Genomic DNA, 20,641 nt, shown 5'->3' with positions numbered 1-20,641 from the left:
CCCCTACCAAGCTCAGTACTCTTAACCCTCTGCAGAAGAGACTGCATCTCAAACTAACAGCATTTTGTTCTTATTTTTGTTGTTTCTAGAAAGGAAAAATCTTCCCCGTAATAGGCTATACATGATTTGTAATATACTTTTTAAATCAGGTATAGTTTTGAAACTCTAACACTAGTTTTATTGTTTCTGTTACCCTTTCCAACAGTATTATTTATCATCCTAAAGGGTCTGAGTGTAAGATGAACCCATCACCCACTTTGTCATGACTGTACAGTTAAAGCAACTTGCAGCAGTCCCTCCTGTGCAGCCAGCCAGCATTATTTCCATCAGTGCCTCTGCTTTGCAGGGTGATTCTGCACAGAAACATTGTCATTCTCCTGACAAATGACTTGCATCCACAAAGCTGTTCCTACACTACAAGCTTTGCAGGACCACTGATTTTATTTCTCTGTTCATTAAAGAACACATTTTTCCCACATTTCATGCATTTTAAAGCACCTCTCTAATGAGTTCACATACTAAGCATTAATATTTCTTTCAACACTTTTCCATTAGCTGTGTCAAACCGAATCTCGTGTCATTTGTCATGTTGCACTGAGGGTCTGATAATTAAGAAGGGTGTTGCTGCTGTTGCTGTGATGATGAGCACAGTTGTTCAGGAGTATTTGGTTGTGCCTCTGCGGTGTTTCGGGCTCGGTCTGAGAGCGACCAGTGTGGAGATGGTGCTGTGTGTGCACTGTGAAATGCCTCTGTGTGCTGCCATGCATTGGAAACACTCTGCCTATGCACACCCCATGCATAATTCAGCCCATGTTTCCTCATGGATTTTCCTGCAGTGCCAGCCCAGCTCACGAAGAGGGGAAGGGGAGTCAACAGGTTGTGGTGCCCTGTTGCTCCCTGAGATTTAGCATGCAAAGCACTTGCCTTTGCAGAATCACAATTATTTCCACAGCACAGACCTCTCTGGGCAGGTTTAAATATTGCAGTCTAAGCTAAACATCCTGACACAAAACGTTTGCGGTCCCTGGATTCCTAAATTTTTCAGCATCACTTATGGTTGTTGTCTCCTCAGAGACCACAAGGCTAACACAGCAGTCACTTCTGTGCTCTCTGCTCCCCCAGGCAGTTCCACTTGGCCACCTGTCCCCGCTCTGGGAATGTTTTGCTGTGGAAAGCAATAAACGTGGCACCACAGGGAGCGCAGAGGGTCCCAGGGGTGCAGGGACTGAGTGGCAGCTGGCATTCAGCCCTAACCCCAGCAAAGGAGCTCTGGCTGGGCAGGGGATGGGACAGTGCAGGGGGAAATGCTTGAGAGGCCACACAGAACAGGTAAGGGACTTTTCAGTGTTCCACTGCTCACTCCAGGGTGGCATTTTCTTGTCACCCTTAACCACCTACAGTGCCTAGAGGAGCATCTTCTGCAGAGGAAACATGCTCTCTCTAGAATGTCATCATCCTGAACTCAACCTTGCAGAAAGAAGCTATATATTGATTTTTCACACCCTTCCCCCAGTTTTATCCTCAGTCTATGGAGAAACACGCTGCACTCTTGTCTGCATAGGAAGCTCACTTGTTCTCAGAGGGATCAGCTATTCACAAATGTTAAAATTAGAAGTTAGGTCTGCTTATGGAAACTATATCTGTCCAGAGAAGCTGGGAGTGCAGGACAGTCCCAGTTCCGCTTTGGATTTCATCTTTTTTGCATCAGGAAGGCCAATTAATAACCTAATCAGCGTGGGCTGGGACATGAGAAATGTGCCTACCTGAGAGGCAGAATACAGAACAGATTCACTTTGCAAATTAGAAAAAAACCCCAAATCGCTGAAGTTTTTTTTTGCAGGAAGAATTCTCATATTTGTGCCTTTTTAAACAATAATTTTCTGTGAGCTCTTTTGTCCACAGAGAGTAGCTGGATTCTAAAGTCACTATTATTAAAAAAACCTCGAACACCAGCACCCTCACAGCTCCAATTTATCAGCACGTTATCCGGGAAGATCTCAGTAACCTTCACAAATCAGCTCTGGCTGCCACATGCCCCCATTATGGCCCTCACTAATATCCTTAAATCACCAGCGACACTGGTAACTCGATAATGTTCCCTCTGATTTACACTACTGCAAAACTGAAAAAAGTTTGCCCTTTCAAGTCATTTATTTCCCCTTTTGTTGCAGCTCCAGAGCAAACCCACGATTTTCTCTGGCTTCCAGCAGAATGACCCATGTGTGAAAAAAGTATCTCCCTCTATCAGTAAACTCCAGCTTAAATTTATCGTATTTTTCCACGTGTTCCATTCATCAAAGTATTTTTTTACATTTACATTCTTCCTACAAAGAGCTTGTGACATTTTTGTTTAAAAGAGATATCAGAATTTCATTTAAAAAATTTAAAAAGCATTTTGCATATTCACACTGGAAACATGATGCTGTTGATTTAAAAGTTAACGTTTCCAAGAACATGTATGTGTAAGAGTTACACTGAAGACATTCAATTAACACAATAAATATCACCTCAAATTGTTAGATGTATCTTTTGTGACCTGATACCCCTTCCCACACTGCAATATTTAGTCTGCTGGAAAAAACAACCATTTAAAATGTGGATTTGTGAAGAAAAATGTAAACAAGCAAGGCCCAAATTGAAAATAATCCTTTGAGCACCCTATGTTTGGACTGAATTCTTTTGATCTCAGGCCTGTGACATGCCAGTCGCTTCAGAGAACTTAAGGAAGTTTTATTGGTATAAAACTGGCTCACGATAAAGGTCAGCCTATTTATTTTTAATGAATGAGGTGAGATTATTTACTCCTCAGTATACAGGCTGAAAGTGTTTATTCCATTGGGAGAAACAGAAAAAAAAGGGACCACCCTAACTTCCCCAAAACAATGCTCTGCAATTGGGAACACCTTAGCAACTGCACCAGTGCAAGACTTCAATCCCATCAGGGCTTGAGCTGCTCAAAGTTCGGGCTGTCACTGAGGGCTGCACGCTGAGAGTGCTGAGCAAAGAGCCAAGATCCTGCAGGGAATGGGCCATGAATACTGCATCCCAAAATTTACACCCAAGCTCCTATAGAGAAATGTGAAGATACCAGATCAAGTCACAGGAACATTTGTAAATCTCACTGTGTGTTTTATTTTTTTCTTTTAAATATGCCTTTTAAATATTTCTTGGTCACTGAAGCTATGAAAATTCCATTAATTTCTCTGCTGTTGCCTATTTAATGAGGTAGAGAAACATTTTATTATTCCCCTCTGATGAATACACAAGCAGCAAAACCCAGAGCTGAACAGAGAAAAACCCAGTAAATTATTTCAATCCTCTTAATTCTCTGCTTTTGTGGCAGATAATGCCATAAGTCATTTTAGCTTAGCAGCCACAGCTTGAAGAAAAATTTCTTTTAAACTTTGGAAACGTTAAAATTGAATGAATTAACAAAAGAATTTTTTACCTACAGAAAGAGAAAATAAAAGAAGAACTTTTCAAGTATTACACTGGCTGTCAAATAATTTTATGTTTGTTTTTTTTTTTTTGTAATGAGTCTGAATACTAATTTTTTGGGAGCACAATTTTCCCCTGTCCAATCCAAATCCATGCAAGTCCCATGAATCCCAGTAAACTGAAATAACCTTTTCCTCCAAACTCCCTCCCCAGAATTCTTGAAGAGCTGCCTGTGGTTGAACCGGAATGCATCTGGAAGTGTTTGAATTAAGTGCAGCTTGCCCAAAGGACAGCTTGGCTTCCTGCAGAGGTGTCAAGGATAAAAAAGGGATTGTGGTGGACAGAGCTTTGTTGTTGTGAGTTAACAGGGAGCTGGGGCGACACTGGAATACTCATCAAACTTCCTAAGGGCTGCTCCCTTCCAGCTGAACAGAGAGTGGCTCTGAGGGCAGCTGAAATATCCTCTGGGAGTGCTGCAGGACACATTTGCTGTTTGCCCCTGCTGCAGGGAGCAGCTCCATTCAACTCAACAGCATCACCTGCACCAGGTGATCACAGAGTTCACCTAAAGCACCAAAGCTGCAGCCCTGCAGTTACCAGAGGCTCTACTGCTGTAAAAAATGAGCAACTTGGTAATTTTGCTCTGCAACTTGAATATGTATCATTCTGTGCCTCCATGAATTTTTCAGGTACGCTGTTAATATTAATTTTTGATTGGATGTGGAAGTGTCAACTCCCACGGGGTGCAATTAATAACACGTGCCAAATTGGGAGATCATAAATGCAGGAAAGCGAGTTAGTATGCATCAGGTGCTTGTATTTTCCATTAACAAGAACAGATTTATAATTTAAAAAAATTGTTTTCATTACACTTTTTGAGGAGAAGGAATTTCATACCTTAAGGCTGTATATTCTCTTCACTCGCTTGAAAGACCACAGAGGTGCAACGCTTAGAGCAAAGTCTGCCCAGCTGCTGGTGCCTCTGTAGATCTGTTGGGCCTTTCCCCACAAAGCCCCACCCTGAGCTGTGCCATTTTCCACACCCTCCAGGAGCCCAGACCTCCTGGCAGGCCTTGGCTACGCCGGCGTTGTGCAGAGTAGGGCAGCTGTGGGCAGAAACACGGGCTCAAACTGAGCAGCCACGAGAGTTACACCTTCCTTGAGAGCTGGAAGAACGTGCTGGAGCCAAAAGAATCCCAACAACAGGAGCCTCAGTGTTCCACTGAGATCTGAGGGTAGCTCTGACCCACCACCATGGGTAGCAAAAGTCTCATTGAGCACAGTTAGAGGAGGCTTGGGTCTATTTACTGTAACTGAGTCGATTCTCCGAAAAATAATTAATTCCTTGTCATGTCTCCCGTGTATTGATTTTTGTAATTACAATGGAATTGGAGGCAAGGGTGCAGGGGGAAGGAAATGCACTTGATTTGTGTTTAATTTGATGCTCAAGCTGTCGAGGACAAAGCAACTGAGATGCCGTGGCTGTGCCCATCCTGGACGCTCCCTGTGCTCAGATGCCCTGTGCCAGACGTGCTGGAGAGCAGGATCCAAAATCTCACCCTGCTCTGCCATGCTGCAGTGCACAGAGCTGGCTCTCTGCAGCAGCCTCCAGCAGGCAGGAGAGATGCCCAGGGGGGAGAAGATAAGCACGGACAAGCCTAATGTGTATCAGTGACTAAGAGGAGGAGACAAAGCAGGAGGACGGGAGAGAAAGAAAATACAAGTTGTTGCTGATAATAGAGCTGCCAGTAGATAATGTAAGGGAAAACAAGGAGTGAGAGAAAAGAAAATACAATATGGCCTTGCTTGGTAATGATGCTGTTAGGAAGAACCAGCAGGAGGGAATCAACTCTGTTTCCCATATGCTTTCACTAAAATGGCAAGTCAGGGAGTTTTTACCCAGAAGCAAGTCAGCATTTGACTTCTTACCAGGTGATGGTCTCCTTTCCCGAGCATGTTTGTGGGTTCCACACAGCAGCCCTGACTGTAACACTCAGCTCCTGCAGCGTCACACATCAGTTTGTCACAGAGATATTGTCATCAGCCACACAGACACAGAAGCACCTTCTGGGCTCACTGAAGCCAGTGCCTGCCCTGGCTCCTGCAGGACCACAAGAAGCTGCTCCCAACCTTCTACCTAACAGTACCAGTTCAGGAAGTCTCCATCTCTCATAGGAGCAAAAAAAGCCTTTTCTTATATAATAGCCCTGCAAATGAAAGCTGCAAAACAGTCTCACATCCAAACACTAGAAAGAAATTATATATATGAGAGAAAGGCAGAGCTTAGGGGTGTAAATCAGTCCTGAGTTAAGCACTTTCAGCTAACCATGTGGTATTTTAAACAAACCAAAAAAGCCTCCAGGACAGGGAACTATTCTGCATCCAGTTTGTGCAGTTTCTAAAACCTGTTGCCTAAAAAGACAGCAGTCAAAGGCAGATTTTCTCCTGGAGCCTTACACACACCACATGAGAGGAAGCTGCAAACTCATATTTGAGAAAAGCCGACAAAATGTGAGAGTTTGTGGCAGTGTGCTGGCAACCCTGGGTGACACGAAATCCTCCCTGGCTGGGAAAGAGCTCTGAGCAGAGTCAGAACACAACAAACTGTGAGGCACCAATAAATAACCAAACGGCAGTGATGGATGACAGCAGATCTGTCTCCAGTGGAATTACTGGTGAGAACACTGAAAATTCTTTCCCTCTTAATATATTAAACTCTTTGTTTGGGGCTGAGTTGATGCTGCCAGAAAAGCCTTTTAACACAGCCAGCATAAATTTCAGTGGGTGTTTGAAGCAGGAGAGCCTGGGCTGTTGGAAAAGCAGCCCCCAGAAAGGCTGCTGCCTGCAGAAAACACATCAGCTCTGCTCAGCTGGGAAATCATTTGATCTATTTTATATCATCCGCCCCGTCACTGAGGAGGCAAATATGGGGATGAAATATGGACACGGAGCAAAACATAAAAAGAGACTTAATAAAATGAGTAATTATGTTTTCCCTAAACCCTCTCATGCAAGCAGGAGGCACACACCATCATAAATTCAGCCCAGTGCCCGTTTCAGTGTGTGGGAAAGGGAAAAAGCCCTGGAGCCAGGCCCTGTGAGCACAGGCCTGCGAGGAGGGATGGGCAGGGCAGGGTGAGGGGCTGGGGCTGTGGCCAGGGGCAGGGGGGCAGGGATCTGGAATGTTCTGTGCCAGCACCTACCACTGGCCAGAGAGAGAACTGCTGAGAGTCAAACGTGGCTGGCCCAGCACAACCTCTAGAAATTCAGCTCAAGTCCTCAGTGACAAATTTCCAGTTATGCTACCCCTCAGTACATCAAGAAATTACAAATAAAAAATAAAGAAAAAAAGAAGGAAGGACACAGCCAAACAGAATAATTGAGTGCCCAAGGATCCAGGAAAAGCCGGTATTAGAAGCACTAACTGATTATTCTTTGGCTCTTTAAATTCCAGCTCACAAGCCTGATAAACTCACGATCCTACAGCAGCAAACAAAAATATGTATTCTTTTTATACCCAGATGGCCACAAACCAAAAGGTTCCAGCTTATTTATAAACATGATTTTAAGAAGACAAGTAGAAAACTGGAAATGCAAACATTTCCCTTTTCCCAAACTATTGTAAACTTCTGGCTATTTAGCCCTTAGCCTAATTTCTTCTCTGGCTACTTCACGGAGATGACATGACAACACTGCCCAACTCACAGCCAGTGCTAGAACTGAAGCTGTAACACAGGCACAGACACATTGGCACTGTGGACACAGACAAGGAATGAGAACTGAAGCCAAGGACACACGTTTGAGCAAGAGCAGAAAAATGACAGCAGACATGACACAGAGGGCCGTGAGGAATCACACCTGGATATGAACCCTGCTGAAAACAAGTCTCCCTCCTTGTGGAAGTCTGATTATACCTACAGGAGAATCAGGTACGAGTGCAGGACTGAACCTTCTCCACTGAAGTTGGTGGCAAAACTGCCACCAGCTCCACTTGGAGCAAGAGTGAGCCCCCAGGCTCAAGGATGAAAACATGCATTTCAAAATGTCACATTGTAGATGTAGTGCAGAAAATCAAACAGAGGAAACCCAGCAAGCAATGTAGAACACAAAGCACTATTATTGTAGAAAAGCTTGTTGTTTCTCACAGAAACCCATCCAGACGGATGGTCAGCAGGGCCTGGGGGCAGCATGCTAAGGAGATATCTCTTTTTCCTTTCAGTGGCAACTGTGTTTTGCTTCTGTGCAGCTCAGGCACAGGGGAGGGAAGGGCACACTCTGCTGGTCACAGCACCTTTTGCACTGACAGCTTTTGAACAACCTGAGTGCTGAAGAATAACCCTCATCCCACCACACCTGGAGTGAGGTGGCGCCCACAGCAGGCTGCTGCTGACTTCTCTCACCCTGAGTGTCAGTGAGGGTGGCTCTGACGCTGTCAGCGGAGTCTCTCATGTTTAAACATCAGCCTACCTGCTGCAAGGGCTCTTTCCCTCCTGAAGGACAATTTTAGCAGTGTAACATATGCTCAAAAACTCTTTACCTTAGGCTTTTCATCCAGTATTTGCTGACGAATCTCCTTGTGTTTTTCTACAAGTTTCTCCTGCCTTTTACTCTGAGCATCTTCTAGCTGTCAGAAAAGAGCAGAGAATCCTTTTTCAGGGATTGCACATCCTCATTCTCCCACCTCCTCCCCAACAAACCCTCCACCCATCAAAACTAAAACATTATCATCCAAACTACAAACAATTCCAATATAAAATTATACACCACTGCCTCGAGCATCTCTGAGCACAACTGTTCAACAGTCGGGTGTGGAGATGAAATACCAGACTTCACATGTAAGATTCAGGATCAGAAATGTCTAAAGGACTGACTGCAGACTTCTAATGTGATTAAATTATAAATTTTGGGCTTCACTTAATAAGGCACTCAGACACAAACCTACCTAATTTGCTAATTCTTTAGGTTGCTTTCTAAATCAAGGCTCTTCTAAGCAAAAAAACGGGCCAACTTTTGAACCTAACTCTCTTTGCATTGAAATTAAGGGGAGAATTCAATGGCTGCACAAATTCCATGGTGATTTTACACCCCAAAGCACTGCAGTGCATGATTTCAGCCTGGTGTGAACCACTTGTACCTTCAGAAAAGCCAACAACTGCAATGGAATTCTTTCATTTGTGTTTACAGAACTCACAGAATGCGTTTTACGTTTCAGTAACTGTACAAATGCAATTAAAGTTAAAATACACTCTGCAATTAAATGTTCCTTGACTTTCCTTATGCAGTCTTTGCATTTGTGAGACAGCAAGCCCATTACAAAAGTGGGTGCATTTTCCATGAAAACACACAGGATATTGAGAGATGAAATTGTATTTAAATCTTCCCTCCTCAGCACCATCCCCCAAATGCTGACTAACAATTAATGAGGAGCTGTCTGAAATCCCAGTTCTCCTTGAATTGGAATGTGAAGCAAAGTCTACGCTGCATCTGCTGAAAGTCAGCAGGTGTGGAATCTTCATGCTGAGGCCTAGAATCTGCAGTTGAATATAATCTAAGAGATGAAAGGTGACATTCTGTCCCCCCAGATGCAGCAGAGACCTGACATACCCTCTTAATGTACTGCACCACCTCCTGGATGTAGGACCGGATCATCTCCGTCTTCTCCCTGGGGGAAGCATCCACCAGTTACTGGAGTCAGTGAGATCCCACCCGTGTGTTTTATCTCCCTGCAGCTCATCAAGGCCACCTTTAAGGATCTGCCGAATTAACCTTGCAGCACTCCCTGCACCAGGCTGCCCCTTTATCGCACCAGGGGCTCAGACTGCCCCGTGTCCTGCACAACACCCCCTGCTCTCCCCAGCAGGCTTTTCCCACAGGATGCTGCCGTGTTTTCCGAGTGCTGCTGGCGTTCCCACAGGCCGAATGTCAGCCTGGGAGCTGCGGAGCCTGAGCAGAGGCACAGTGCCACGCTGTGGCAGAGGATCAGCCTCGGAGCGGGCACTGCTGGTGACACCGGGGACAAAGCCTGGCCCCCACACAGAGCTGGGCTCGGGAAAGTTGGACTTTATGTCACACTCCGAGAGAAATTTGGCAACCATCAGTCAAAGGCTGCACACAAGAACCCCCAGAGGGGTAAATGCACATAGAGGAACAATTTGTGGCTGCTTCAGCTGATGAGTTTCAGGGCAGTGACTCCAAATCCCGATGGCCTCAGCCCAGCCCAGTGAACTGTTCCTCAGGGGGCACTAAAATCAGAAGGATTTAGGCAAGCCCCGCCTGGGTGTAAAAACATTAACAACAATTAAAACAATGGATTATTATCCTTCCCAAACTTGTGCAAAAGCTTTAGATGAACTACGGAGGCAGAGTGATTCAAAAGGGATTCAGCAGAAGGTCTCACTCCTCTCTGCCCTATTCCCGAAGTGAGGACAAGCTGTGTCTCAGGCAGGGGAAAGCTGACTTTCCCATGGAGTTCCCATCTCACCTCTCTCAAGGGCTCTCTGAAAAGCCTGACAGAGGAAAGTCCTTGGGAAAAATGAGAAAAAAAATGAAAGGGAAGGAGAAAAGAACTGCTACTTGCCTGTCCCTGAGCCCTTCTCACAGTGCCTCATTTACCTCGCAGCAAATCATTTCCTACTGCAATTGATTTTTACTGCTGCAGCATTTCCGTAATGGCCAGCTGCTTTTTTCTAATATGAATTCCATGCCCTCTGAACAGCTCTAACTGTATTAAGTATTTCTCCCTCTTTTTCACAATAAATTATTCTCATCTTTTTTTTTTTTACAGGATGCTTATTGAAATTTTTAATGCGTTGATTCTTAAACTACCTGAGACACTTCACTGTGTGTGTCTGTGATTTCCTTTCAGTGTTACCAAACACAGATTCTCTCTTGAGAGGCTCCAAACCTGTGTAAACCCTTTTACCTGCACAAAACCAAACACAGTCGTGCCTTTGTTACATGGCAAAACTCAAACCTTAGAGGGTTTCTTTTGTTTTTTTTGTTAGTTCCTCTTGCATTTTTAACTGCTCTAAAGTAAAGACAGGTAACAAGAATAGCAGTGCAAGATTAAAATGCTCCATTTTCTTTTTGAGCTGCTTGCCAAAACAAATGAAGGAGGACAAACAAGCCTAGACACTGTGCCCTTGGGAAGGACTTGCACAACTGCAGTTTGTGTTGTCTGGGGGTGCATAAATGAAATCAGGATTGCTGTGCCTGCACAGGGACACTGCACCCCCAGAGCTCAGCTTTGCCCTGTCTGCCCCCAAAGTGTCACCGCCACTGGTGGAGGATCACTGGCAGCGTCTGAGGGGAGTTTGTCCCAAAAGCAGAGTAAACCTCACAGTGTGGTGCTGCCATTTCTTCTGGAGAGCAGCTTTAATGGAGTCAGGAAGAAAAGACAGCTCACAAATAGGAGTCCAGCCCTGCAGGAACAGGAGCATTAAGGCTATTTGTACTCAGAGGAGCAGTGCCTGGACAAACACCACTGTGGGGAGCTGCACCGTGAGGTGCTCCCAGGAACAAACCCACTCCACACACTGCGGCTGCTGGCACAGCCACTCCCTGCTCACAGAACAGGAGATTGCATTAGCCCCAGGAAATGAAATTATTACCAGGGAAAGGGCTCTGGTGAGGTCTGACTAAAAGGCTGCCTTGGATTTAGGGTCGAGACCTTTCTTTGATTTACCAGCTGTGAAAAACCTTGTGTGAGGATATGGATCTAGGGATATACTTACTCTTCCATTTGATTTTTATCCTTCGACTTTGCTTCTGTGATCTTCTCCTGCCTCTTCTTGTCCATTTTTTTCTTCAGTTCCTTCTTTTCTCTAAAGTATGAAGTATAAAGGGAAGTTCAAAAAGTTATCTAAATGAATCCCACAAGGAGCAGCAATCAATGATAAAGGGAACAGCACTTACTTTTCACATGTTTCTTTCAGTTTCTTTAGCTGGTTGTTCTGACACTCCTCTGCTACATCTGTCAGCTTCTGAATCAGCTAGAAAAATATCCCAAGAAATAAAAATATGTATTTTCAGCTAAACATCACAGAGACAGCTAAATGTCCTCAAAGGTCTGCAGCAGACACAAAAGTGCTGTGCCATTCCCAGATTAATTTCCAGCGATCAAAAGCCAGCAAACATTATTATCAGTGTAAACATTATTCACTTGTGGAGTTCAGCCAGAATGGTGCATATCCAACTCACACAGAAACTGCTACTTCTCTGTACATCAGAGTGATACAGATTCACCATATTAAATGTAAAACCAAAATGTATGTTGAGTATTTTACCTTTGCTAGGAATGAAAATGCCTGTGAAAAATCATAAGGGGTCACAAACTGAATTTACACAATGCTAATTGCCAACTGAATTCCTGTGTCACTGAATATCCAGGGTTTTCTGGGAGGGCTGAAAACATTCCTCTTGTAATGAGGGTTATTACAAGGAGTGGTTTGGATTTTGGGGTGGTCAGGGGCACGTTGAAAATCAGGATGTCAAAAATCAGTTACGAAAGCCAAGCACAGAGAAGCACAACCTACATTTTGGTCACAGAATGGAAAAGCTCCGAGCCATTGGTTTGAAATCTGCTGTGGTTTCAATCTCCTTTGTGCCCAAACCAGTAACAAAAGCCAGGCCTGTGGTGGGGATGCTGGCAGGAGAGGAGTCATGGGCAGGGCTCCTGTGCCACTTCAATGAACAGTGAATAAAGTGGGAAATGAGACCCATTTGGTTTGATCACCCTTCTAGGTAAGTCTGATTTTGTAAAATCATCCTCTGAGGGAGATGAACCAGGAATGTATAACAAGGCATAGCTGGTCTGATCCAACTTTTCATTCCTTAGATCAAAGTAGAAAGGTACCAACAATAGGCTCCCCTCTAAAAGAAAGCCATCAGAAAGAATGTCTCAGCTGAAAGGCAAATTTTAATTGGAATATTAACTCCTGCAAAGCTCAGAGGCAAAACTGCCCAAAAGTTCTGTGCTAAAAATGCATTTACTGTGCCACCAGAAACAGGAAGATGCCAGAAATGTAACTGTGCTTTGAGAAATGCCATTTTCCATTTTGAAATGAGAAACGAGTTACTTGCCTTGTAAGCCCAACTATGAGGGTCTAAAATGGTTCTTTTCTATACAGATTGAAATGTCTGAGATGCAGCCACCAGCTGTTACTGGGATGGGGACTGTCCCCCGTGGTGCAGGTAACTGTGCCCATACCCCACCCTGCAGCAGCTGTGACTCACACAGGGATGGGGATAAACACCACAGCTCCGTGCTGAGATCCATGGAAATTGCTGTGCAGGGGCCTTGCTGAGCAGTATCCACACACAAATCACTCCTCTGACCTGCTCTTTGCTGCTGGCAGGGCGCAGGAGACAAATCACTTCACCCAACAGGAGTGAGGCAAAACATCAGGAACAGAAAAAATTGCAAGAGGGGCTTGTCTGGAGTTGAGAAACAGCTTGCACTCCCATAATACCCTTTAAAAATGTTCATTTCTGCCTACAAATATCCATTAGCATCAGCTTCCATCTGCCCAAGCTCCTCTATTTCAGCTCAGAGGGCCTATGATCCTGCTCTAGCTGTCAGCCAAACTCCAGCTGTAAAAACAAAGCTGATTTGGACCAATGAATGCAAATACTTCTTCACCATATACAGAATATGTCCTGATGTCCTGCATCCCCTTAAAGCCTTCATCTGCCACAGGAACACTCTTTGGCACAACCCTCTGTCCTGGGGAATGTTTGAAGCTATTTTCATGGTGTTTTGATTTATTTTCTGGCTAATCCTGCCTCCTTGTGTGTTGCAGGTTTGAAAAAGTGGCAGAACAAAACAGGAGCATCATCCAAACGCTGCAGGAAGATGAGAGTTATGTAACCAGAGGTACAATAATCCTGTTGCCTTTGTGCCTTCCAAGCTGTTGGAAGTGTCAGTGACAAAGTGACACAAGAGCCCCTGAAGCTGCAGCAGAGCACAGGGAGGTGAGGCCCTGGCAGGGACTCCAAGTGGGAGGGAGCCCCACTCAGTGAGAATTAGTCCCGGTGCCGTCAGTGCTCACCCCGAGCTCCACACCACAAACCTACCAGCTTGATGTGCTCCCGCTTCTGGTACTTCTCACTGTAATACTGCTCCTGCCTGAGGTTCAGCAGCTGCTGCTGCTGCTTCTCCTTCAGCTCCACCAGCTTCTGGGTCATCTCGGAGTCCAGCGCAGCCAGCTCCTGCTCGATGGTGGAGGAGCTGTGGTCGGGGCTGCTCGTCTCGGACCTGCAAGGACACAGCACACCCCGGGGGTCTCGGTCACCAGGCACCTACACCCTGCCTGTATTTGTTTAAATTTGCCTTTTTAGGTCACTTATAAGTAGTCCATTAATAAGTTCCTCAGCACCACACACAGAGCAAGAAGATAGGTGTTTTTAGCCCTAGTAAGTTCAATAATTTATTTTAAAAGAATTTATTAGTGATTTATTAGTGGGATGGCTACAGCTTTTAAGCCTCATTTCACTGATCCACCAGGGTGGTGTCAACCAGACTCACTACAAGTGAGCTACAAACACAACTGCCAAGCTTTCCCATGAAGAGATGCTCATGCAACTTGTTTATCCACTTCCAGACACAACTTGAACTTCAAAGCTGCAGAGCTTACAGCAGGAAGGGTGAACGCCGAGGATTTTGGAAACCAAGTCATCCCTGCAAGCACTCAGCAATAAATTTTAAAGCCTAGCGTTACATCTGCACTTACCCAATGCTTCACATGGTAGGAACATCCCTTTATTTGGTGTTTTCCCCCCCCTTCAGGAAATGCCATGCATAGCACACACAGGAAAGTGCTCCATGGGCTGTGGACTTCAGAGGGAAAGTTCACACCCCAGCGGGGAGCAAACCTCACACAGGCGACTCTCAGGAGCAAGGGAAAAACAATAAGGGAGCTAAAAAGCAACACTAAGGAATAGTTCGGGTCTGTTTCACTCTTTGTTAAGACAGAAGGAAGGACAGATGTAACTGTGAAAGGAGATATGATGACACTTAACTGCCCATGAGAAAAATAAGCAGCAAACCCAGTATCACTCTCAGGCCAGCATTAAACCAAACCCAAGGAAAATACATTAAAAAAATGAGATTATGCCGTGTCCCCGCTCTGCTGCTGTGTTTACTGCCGTGCTCAGGTGCTGAATCAGTTGCCTGGGAAACGTCAGAACAGCGCAGGAGATGGACAAAACAACAAAACCTTGAACAGGGAGGGCTGACACGGGGAGAAAAATGAGTTTGCTCCTCAGAAATGTGCTGAGATTACAATGCAGAGAACTGGCTCTGCCTCTCGTCTCTCTCCCAGGTTCAAGTGTGCAGCTGCTGTCACTTAGAGTTACTTCACCTGAAACAATGTGATCCTGCTTTCATCCGTCCGAGGACACGAAGCCCAAGGTAGCCTCCTTTTATTTCTTGTATTTTTATTGTATTTGAATATTCTGCTAAGAGGTTAAGTGGTGTCAGTGTGATGGGTGAGGGTAATTTAAACATTACAGAGCCAGAAGACAGCGTTAATGAATATTGCAGTCAGCATATTATGCCATTACACAACACGTATTTTAAAGCTGACATTTCTCTTGTATTCTGGAAAAAAGAAATCAGGCCTATTTCTAAACACTGGCTAAAATATTGGCTGTTTTTAATGGGTCATGATCATTATAGAAACTTCAGAGCAACACCAACAAAACACTTGTGCATGTGTATAAATAAATATTTCAAACTTCCTGTAGACAATGGCTTTACTGACTCTTGGCTGAATTTTAGACAAGGGCAAAAAGCAGAGATTGCTCCTGACCAGAGACAACACATTTTTATGGCCATCAGATACAGGGACTGCTGTGAAGCAGTGATTTATACTTTGCAGCTACAGGCAAATAGTGCCAGCAATAAATTAAAATGATAAAATCCCCTTTCTGCTCGGGATGCAGTGCTCTATTAAAGGCTGCTGCTTGAGATAATATGTATTTGCAAGCTTCAAAATCCCTGAAAACATATTTGTGTCTTTTTTAAAATTTAACCTCCAGACTTGTCTGTATCTGTACATAAAACTCCACGTCTCTGACACCTCTGTGGCAGCTCCACATAGGAGACTGCAGGGTTTTACTGCCTGACATCACCAATGGTTTGCAGTCAGATCACAACCCAGTAAAAAATCTCAAATCCTTTTTTGCTCAAAAACAATTGAGTCATTTTATTTATTCAGCTTGATTTTCTGCTTAGATGTGAATAGGAGGCAAGACAGAAATGTGCTGTTGTTTTGCCTGCCACTGTCTGTCACACACTGGTGATGGAAAACACTGCAGATAAAATATCCCTGTGCTTGCAGTTGACAGCCAGTCATTAAAGGGAGTTTGTTAAACTCAAGTACAGAACCTGGGAGCCTGAAAACTGGCAGCAGTGAAGGCCAGCAGAACACAGATATATTTTGAGTGTCAAGCTCTTATTAAGCCCAATGACATTCTGTCATCAGGAAAGCAGAAATGAATAAGCTCCTGCCCAGGGACAAGTTATGGCCTGGGTCCCAGTCACTTACATTTAGAGGTACTATCAACAAGGCTGGCAGCCAGAGCAGGCCTGCAGCTTTTTCCTCTGGTCATCTCCTACCAAAAAGTAATTTTTTTTAAAGTTCCTTCAATATCATCATATTGAAGAACTGCAGCTACATCAATGTCATGTAAAAGTTAAGAGGACTTTTGTGCTTATCTAGTTACTTTAAAAAAGAAATGATGTTAAAAAGGAGGCACCAATGGGAGAAATGAAAGTTCAGTTGCAAGAGTACCTACAGTGATTGGCTCTGTGTGTATATGCTTTGTCAGGAGTTATGAATTGATCTTTATTAACATACAGTTCCTTACCATAGGAACAAGGCAATAATTGTGGAAAGGTTAGTAAGAATTCATTGCAGCCTTTGCATTTCAAACTGATAAAAAGAAACAATCAATAAATAAATAACATAAAGATTGTATCAGGACAGAGAAAGAGACAGGGTGGTGCAAGGCTTGGAAAGAGAAAGCACAGAAGGGGTGTTCATGCAGAGGCAGAGCCAGGCAATCTTTAAGGGATCCCCAAGTGATCTGGATCAGTCAGGATTCAAGCAGCAGTCAGATGTTTATTATCTGCAGGTGCTTCTTTCCCCTAATTCTACATCTCATGCCTTCTGCTGTGGCCTGAGTTTTCCAAGGCTCTAACTCGGAGCCAAAGCTCTCATGCCCCACTAACCAGGAACCTGCTGCTTTTGATTTTTTCCGTGCTCTGTCACCTCCATCTGATTTCTCCACTGTCAAAGAAGGCCCGAGTGCAGATCTCCAGGAGCACACGGAGGGGGCAGGGTGTGTTTCACCCACCTTTTCTTGCTGTCCCTCTTTGCAGTTTTCTCCAGCACTGCTCTCCGCCGCAGGTAGTCGTTCTGGATCTCGTTGTACTTTGCCGTGTGCTCTTTGATCAGGTCCGTGGTTTTCTTGTGGTGCCTCTTCACCAGGTCCTTCATTTCCTTGTAGTGCTTCTTTTGAAGTTTAACAAAGGACTTCTGTTGTTTTAGCTCCTCAATGGTCTGTGCTTCCACTTCTGCAATGAGAATAACAAAAGCCACTTCAATTTTCCAGCAGTGTAGGATTTCAGCCAGAGGAGCCAGGGATTGCCATGAGCAGGAATGAAACAAAACCTGCTTGTTTACTGTGAGTAAAGGAAATATGGCATAAACTGAGTAGATTTACCTGAAATAAGCTCACTGGCTTGAAAGCTGTGGGATAAAACGGTTCCACTACTGTTCACTACAGTCAGAACAGTTTTAGCTTCTGTTCTCACAATAATGCTGCTCCTTTTTCTGTGCTGGATGGTAACTTGGTACTCCTGAGACTACAACAATTTCCAAAGATTCCCTGTTTGCACCCCATCTCATGAGATGTGCCCAAACATTGTTTACTTCAAACCTGAGGAATAACACTTGGCATTTCCACATTTCTTGTACATTTTCTAGGAGTTACTGCAGTCCTAATCACTGGAGGAAATGCCTAAGCCAGGTGGCCTACTTCATAAAAAACATGTTTTTCTTGACAAGAAAGCTTATCATTCATGCAGTGTAATCTGTGTAATTATTACCTGTGAGGACACTCTGGATAAGATCTTCTGTCTTTGCAGGTGCTTTCACAGAACCTAGGGGTAAAGGAGATGTTTAATTCCAGTTCTTTTAAAACCACAGCCACGACTGTGCTGCTTGACTGAGTGTTAAACACAGCAGGTGACACAGGACACACCCTGACACGGGCAGTTATTAATCATTGGAAAAAATACATCTTTTGAGCAGGAGAGGAGCAACATGTAAACATCCACACAGAGAGGTGACCTTCCAGAAACCCACCTGAGCTGTGTTGTGTTACTGATAAGGAGGATTGAACTCCTGATATCACTCACACGACCCATTTGAGTGGCATTGGGCTGACAGTACAACTATATTAGATATTATGAGTCAGTGCAAAATTCCTGCACACAGGATGAATGCAGCTCCTTGGAAGTCAGTCAGATCCTGCCTGGAGAGACTGCAGCCACGAAATGATAAACACTGTGCTCAACAAGCATTGGCTATAGGAGATGTGCCAATACAAAACACAGGAGTGCCTAAGACTGTCTTTTGTGTGTGGACTAAGATGGAACTACGTAAATTAGGCATAGGTGTAAAACAATTCCAAGAGATTCCTGTACTTGCAGCAACAACAAAAAAAACCCAGCCCATTTTCTTGCTTGTAATGAATTTCAGTTTCAACAGTAATGCAACTGTTAAGTAGAAGATATTTGTATATTTGAAGCAGAGAAAAGTGGTGAAAGTGTCTACCTATTTTAGACAAACCAAACAAACACACACAGTTTCCCACCTTTGTTCTTTAAACACAAAGCACTTGAAAATTATCACCCAGACTCATTTTGAAAAGATGAGACTTTTTTTTCTTTTCCTTTGTTTTGTTGTTTGTTTGTTTTTACCTGGTGCTGGCTGGCTGTGGACAACCTGAGTTGCTGGTTTCGGTGTGAGGGAGGCAGTGAAATTTACCCCATTTTCTGCTGGTGTTGGCCTGGGTTCATTGTTAGCTTCTGACGGTGCATCCCCATGGTCAATCTGAAATCACATGATAATTCACATTATTCTTCCCAACTCACAGACTTAATTGATTTGCAAGTTCCGTTTAGCCTGGTTTTTAAATGTAAAATTCTGCAAATGTTGTATCTAAAAATCATTCTAAAATAAAACAATAGACGAAGACATCCTCAAAAACTGTGATAACCCAGGTGGCTCATTTGTGCAGGGTGGATTTCAAGAAGAAATGGAGCATGTATTATTCTGAAAAAGTATTTTAAGCAGATATAACTCATCAGGGACATTTTTCAGTACAACATATATTAGCTGCACCAGATGTGAAGGCTGTATTGCAGTGAAGAGCCATAAAACCTTTCTAGAAATAACGTAGGTGCTGGCAGGAGAATGCTCCTCAATTCCCTGCTGTGAACAAAACACGTACGCAAGATTACTTTTAAATTTCATAGATACACACAGCACTATCATTATTCACCATTCTCACAGAACAGGAACATCCTTCTGACTCCCAAGATCTTACATTCTTGTAACTACACTCCCAGGATAAAGTATAAACAGTACCTCCATTCTGCTGCATGAACACATCTGTGGTATCCAAATATTTAAGCATTTTCCACAATCTTTTCCTTCTCTCCAGTCTCCTAAAGGCTCAGGCTTGCAGCGTGCACTGAACTACACACTGAACCTCTGAAACTGTCCCTGTGACCATCAGGTTTTAAGCAGGCACCTGGCCCTCAGCAAACAGAAGGTCATTCAAAGCAATTTTTATTTTGAAATGGCCAGGCCGCGCTTCCTGCTGTCCCTGCGAGGGGCCTGTTGCCATGGAGTCTCGGGGAAGTTCTGGATCTGTTCCTTCAGCTGCTTCCATCTCCTGCTTTGATGGTAATCACATTACATGCAGAGGCAGGATACCACTGTTGGGGTTTTTTTGCCCCGTGATTATTCCACTTGCAAAATATCAGCCCGTGCTGCATCAGCAGAGGCAAAATAGATTTAGATCCAACTGTTTTGTGCTGCTCCTGCTGCTGGTTTCCTTCAGCCTGGCCCTGACGTTGCACTGCATATTGCAAAACAATTCCTGTCTCAACAGCCTATTCCTCCCAGAATTACAGGAGAGAGATACTGTAGGCAGAAACATGATGCAATTGAAAACCAGTGCCAACAGTTTCATTTACATCAAGCAGGAACAACTGCAATCAAATATGGGAAAACCTCATTTAGCCAACATTTGTAACAGAGGGACAATGTGGCAGGCAAAAGCTGTAGCTGTGACACACAGCTGTGGTTATCCTCACAGCTCTCCTCAGGCTGCAGTTCACTAGTTTAATGAAAACTATGTTTGCTACACAGATCATCAACATTTAATACAAATAAAGCCAGAAATCCTAACTCCTGGCAGCTCTGTGCCCCACTGCATGGGAAGTGGGTATTATCTTCTTTTGAGTTTTTATGTGCTGTGAAATGCTGCATCTCAGCTTGTTGAGGAACTATTAATATAACCTGTCAGTTTGGGACATAAAACATCTGCTTTCAGAAACTGAAGCAGAAATGTGAGGCAGGATCATGAAGTGAACAAGGAATAATTTTCACTACATCAAGCAATCCAATCTCATTAAAAAGCACTTTCTCTTCCCATAATTCATCACACTATGCTAAAAGAATGCTAAAATAAACATGATGTTTCTTTTTTAAAAAAAGGATTTTTCCTTTTAGCCTGTTTTTAAAACATGATGTAATCCAGCCTCCTAATTTACAGTTTTACTATTCACATAAACTGGATTCTATTTCACATTGCCATGTCTTTTGCAATACAGTGCATTTACCAAGCAGATCCATACCCATTAGGGGAATCTATATGGTCTATTTTTATTTCTACAGAGAAAAGGACCTGCTTCAGGCTGGGATTAGTTCTTACCAAGGAATTCTCTGCAAATTCCTTTGGATTGTTCCTCCTGTGTGTAAGGGACACTTGGCAGGGGAAGAGAGGGCAACCTTCACTACCTGTGTGCTCTTAGAGATTTACAATGTGTTCACTGAAAGGTGCAAAACTCACACTGCAGGCATTCCATCCCCCAAAACCAGCTCCCCTCAGGCCAGGCTGGAAA

The 20,641-nt window shown here is 43.9% G+C and overlaps 1 protein-coding gene across 4 annotated transcripts in view; it reads right to left on the bottom strand.

The window, feature by feature from the left end:
- Positions 1 to 20,641, bottom strand: part of PLCB1 (phospholipase C beta 1) — a 337,353-nt gene that overhangs the window by 48,503 nt on the left and 268,209 nt on the right. For all 4 annotated transcript variants that reach the window (XM_063391476.1, XM_063391478.1, XM_063391479.1 and 1 more), the window contains exons 24-31: positions 18,428 to 18,560; positions 17,552 to 17,605; positions 16,798 to 17,017; positions 13,513 to 13,693; positions 11,353 to 11,429; positions 11,172 to 11,261; positions 9,043 to 9,100; positions 7,976 to 8,062 (exon numbers count right to left, since the gene is read on the bottom strand). In XM_063391476.1, the coding sequence (XP_063247546.1) occupies positions 7,976 to 8,062; positions 9,043 to 9,100; positions 11,172 to 11,261; positions 11,353 to 11,429; positions 13,513 to 13,693; positions 16,798 to 17,017; positions 17,552 to 17,605; positions 18,428 to 18,560 (900 nt within the window). The remainder of the gene's footprint in view (positions 1 to 7,975; positions 8,063 to 9,042; positions 9,101 to 11,171; positions 11,262 to 11,352; positions 11,430 to 13,512; positions 13,694 to 16,797; positions 17,018 to 17,551; positions 17,606 to 18,427; positions 18,561 to 20,641) is intronic.

This window comes from Prinia subflava, chromosome 2 (genome assembly GCF_021018805.1).
Source record: "Prinia subflava isolate CZ2003 ecotype Zambia chromosome 2, Cam_Psub_1.2, whole genome shotgun sequence".
Classification (NCBI taxonomy): domain Eukaryota; kingdom Metazoa; phylum Chordata; class Aves; order Passeriformes; family Cisticolidae; genus Prinia; species Prinia subflava.
Note: the sequence above shows the minus strand (reverse complement) of the source record. Positions and strands in the feature narration are given on the sequence as shown.